This window comes from Letharia columbiana, assembly GCF_014066305.1.
Source record: "Letharia columbiana isolate WasteWater2 chromosome Unknown Sc0000002_s0, whole genome shotgun sequence".
NCBI classification, from domain to species: domain Eukaryota; kingdom Fungi; phylum Ascomycota; class Lecanoromycetes; order Lecanorales; family Parmeliaceae; genus Letharia; species Letharia columbiana.
In genome coordinates, this window is record NW_023501038.1 from 1,414,870 (window position 1) to 1,417,728 (window position 2,859).

Consider the following 2,859-nt stretch of genomic DNA (forward strand, 5'->3'; position numbering starts at 1 on the left):
ATGGAATCCGCGGCCATGTTTGTGAGGTTGCCTCTGGCTCACACCTGCCCCGAAAACTCAAGGCGACATTCCGCTACCCTTATGAGGGAGTTCGCTACAATTATGCTGTGAGTGCAGCAACATCAGGAGAGTGGTCCAACTGACTGTTTGCAGGACGATGAACAATATCTCCCAACCTGTCACAGAGGGTGTCTCCCGGACGATGGAGACTCTACCAGGCGACACGAACAGAGAGCTTGAACTGAAGAGTCTTGCTCAGAATCTGACCAGAGAATTGTCATCCTCGCTATCTCTAGGAGTCCCACGACCAATTTTCGACGCCCTCTATCAGTCATTTTCCGGAGCTGAATTCCAAGTTGGCCTCCAGAGTCGAAGTCAAAATTACTCCAGAGTGTCATGAATCAGGACATCCCTTTGACTATGAGGGCACGTCACAGCCAAGCCCACCAGTATCTGGATCAGCGCAGTCCGTTGGCTCCTATGACTTCTAAGAAGATCCTCACAATGCCTTGAGGCCGTCGGAAGGACAGAGTGTGGATACGGTTGACAAATGTTGCGTCTGCTCTACCCTCGCCGGCGAGGAAGAGCTTATTCGACAACTTGTTGTCTCAGGGCTGTTGGATCAATCTCTTTTGAAGAAGGGCCGCAAGAGACCGGAAAGTGCTGTCTTTGCCAGGCACACCAACCTTGTCAGATTCACGATGCTCAACAGCACCTTCAGATGGTGCCTCTGGCTACAACGCCCATTTTGCTATTGAAAATGATCCGGATGAAAAGGATAACAAGGTAGAAGTCACGATAGACAGGGCGAAGTCTGTTGAGCCAGCTAATAGCCTCTCTGCAGGCAATGCAGTTGCTGATGATCCACCACATCTTCTCGACGGTTCAAAAGCACTGGCGGCTATTACCGCGGATAAGACCGAGATCCTTGGCCCGTCAGAAGTTTCCTATGATATCGAGACAATGAGAACAGCAGATGAGAGACGCAAGCGTTCTATGTATGACAGATGTATCAGTTTGGAGGATCTGAAGAGGTTCTCGAGAAAATACAGGCTTCACACACCTGTGCCTAAGGATCTAGACTCCTTGCGTTCCAAAGACACGGCTAGGCAGCAAAGTCGCGGGCTCGTAGAGGACGCTCAGCTTAGGGCGCCCGGTCCATCGGCTCCAACTGTTATTGCCAGTATGGCTTCTACGATATCGCAGGTCTCAGCAGATTTGAGACAGCAAAACCTTGAAACGGAAGAGCGAGACAATCACGGGCGAATTACATTTTCATACCCCAAACTATGGGATTCTTACAAATTCATACCCCATCTTACATTTTCATACCCCAATGGGGACTTAGGGGTGTGGATTTGTCATATGACACGTACGTCGGTCACCTTCTCGGTCATTTGACAGTCATATGTATTAAATGAATGCAGAGCTTTAGTAAGGTGGCGTGTGATTCGAAGGGTTGGTGGAATTCGAGATATTCAGGGCTGAAACTGAGTATCACTAGTGGTATCTTCTTGAGCTAAGAATAGATAACGCCAGCTTCTATCTACTATGCCTATCTTTGTTAGCCTTATCATCTTTAGGTTGACCTACGTATCGGTTGCGCTGTCATTCGTCAGGTCACGGCCTGTCCTATGACCGTCCATGCTTCATGGGGTCAATGTCGTCATTACCCCATTATGGGGTATGAATTTGTAAGATACCATTAACAGGTGTATGATTTTGTAAGATATCATTAATAGGGGTATGATTTTTTTATTATAGGGCGGGTTGGTGTTAAGTATTCCTCCGGGGGCCCCGGGGGGCCCCTTAGGGGTGTTTGCAGCGTGAAGTGCAAACACCTCTATTTAACCCTTTAGCGGTAACTCAGGTTACTAACAATTGAGGTAGGTAGCCTAGAACACCCTTTACAGGTATAGGGATGTTGGTGGTATCTTACATTTTCATACCCCAAGAAATGGGAACTTACAAATTCATACCCCAAAGACTGGCAACTTACAAATTCATACCCCATTTTTTTGGTGAGGGGTATGAAAATGTAAGATGGGGTATGAATTTGTAAGAATCTTTTGGTATGAAAATGTAATTTGCCAGACAATCACCTGCTTACCAAATTGCACACACTTAAGCTCATCGATGAGGACGTGATCTGTCACCTAAAAGGCGTTCACAAGGAGGATCTGTTTGGTTTTGTTCAGTTTGCACTCAGAGAACGTGTACATCATACCGTCGGTAAGCGATTCTTCCACTGAGCCCAAGTTGTGAAGAACAGGAGCGTTACCCTTTCGATTTGCTCGGAGTGTTCACCAGACACAGATTTGATGGATGGCATGAAAGACTGGCCTCGAGCCTTCGAGTCCTTTGTATTGACTACTCAGTTGAGAAGCTACAAAGTCACTGTGAAACACGTTCAAATCGGTACCATGAACATTTTGGGGGGCTTCGAGAAGTCCACGGCAATCAAAACGCTGGTGAATGACAATAAATCTGTTCTCAAGTCTCTCAAAACTCCAGCGAATATCGAAGGGATTTGCTGAACAAGAAGGTTATCGGTCTCAAGCCAATCGAGTATACATCAGTCACGATCACATTTTCCACTGCCCAGCAGGCTAATGAGGCCATCGAACCCGGAATTCTCTGGAGTCATGAGCGCCGTCTTTGCAGAAGGCAGGGACCACATCCTAGTATAACACAATGTCGCAACTGCCGAGCGTATGGTCATATTTTCAAAGATTGCTCTTCAGCGTCTGGCTGCCACGCGTGCGCTCGGATGCATCTTTCGACAGCTGGCACCCATGATCCCTCTGCCAATAAAGGATGCCTGAAATGCGCTTTATGCGGTGGTGCTCACGTCGCAAA

The 2,859-nt window shown here is 47.5% G+C and overlaps 1 protein-coding gene across 1 annotated transcript; it reads left to right on the plus strand.

The window, feature by feature from the left end:
* Positions 1-2,537, plus strand: HO173_001381 (uncharacterized protein; the record flags this gene model as incomplete). The annotated part of the gene is made up of 6 exons (XM_037303321.1): positions 1-107; positions 154-355; positions 406-466; positions 722-1,183; positions 2,095-2,232; positions 2,317-2,537. The coding sequence occupies 6 exons, from the start codon at positions 1-3 to the stop codon at positions 2,535-2,537; spliced, it is 1,191 nt and encodes a 396-aa protein (XP_037169968.1).
* Between the last annotated feature and the right edge of the window lie 322 nt (positions 2,538-2,859).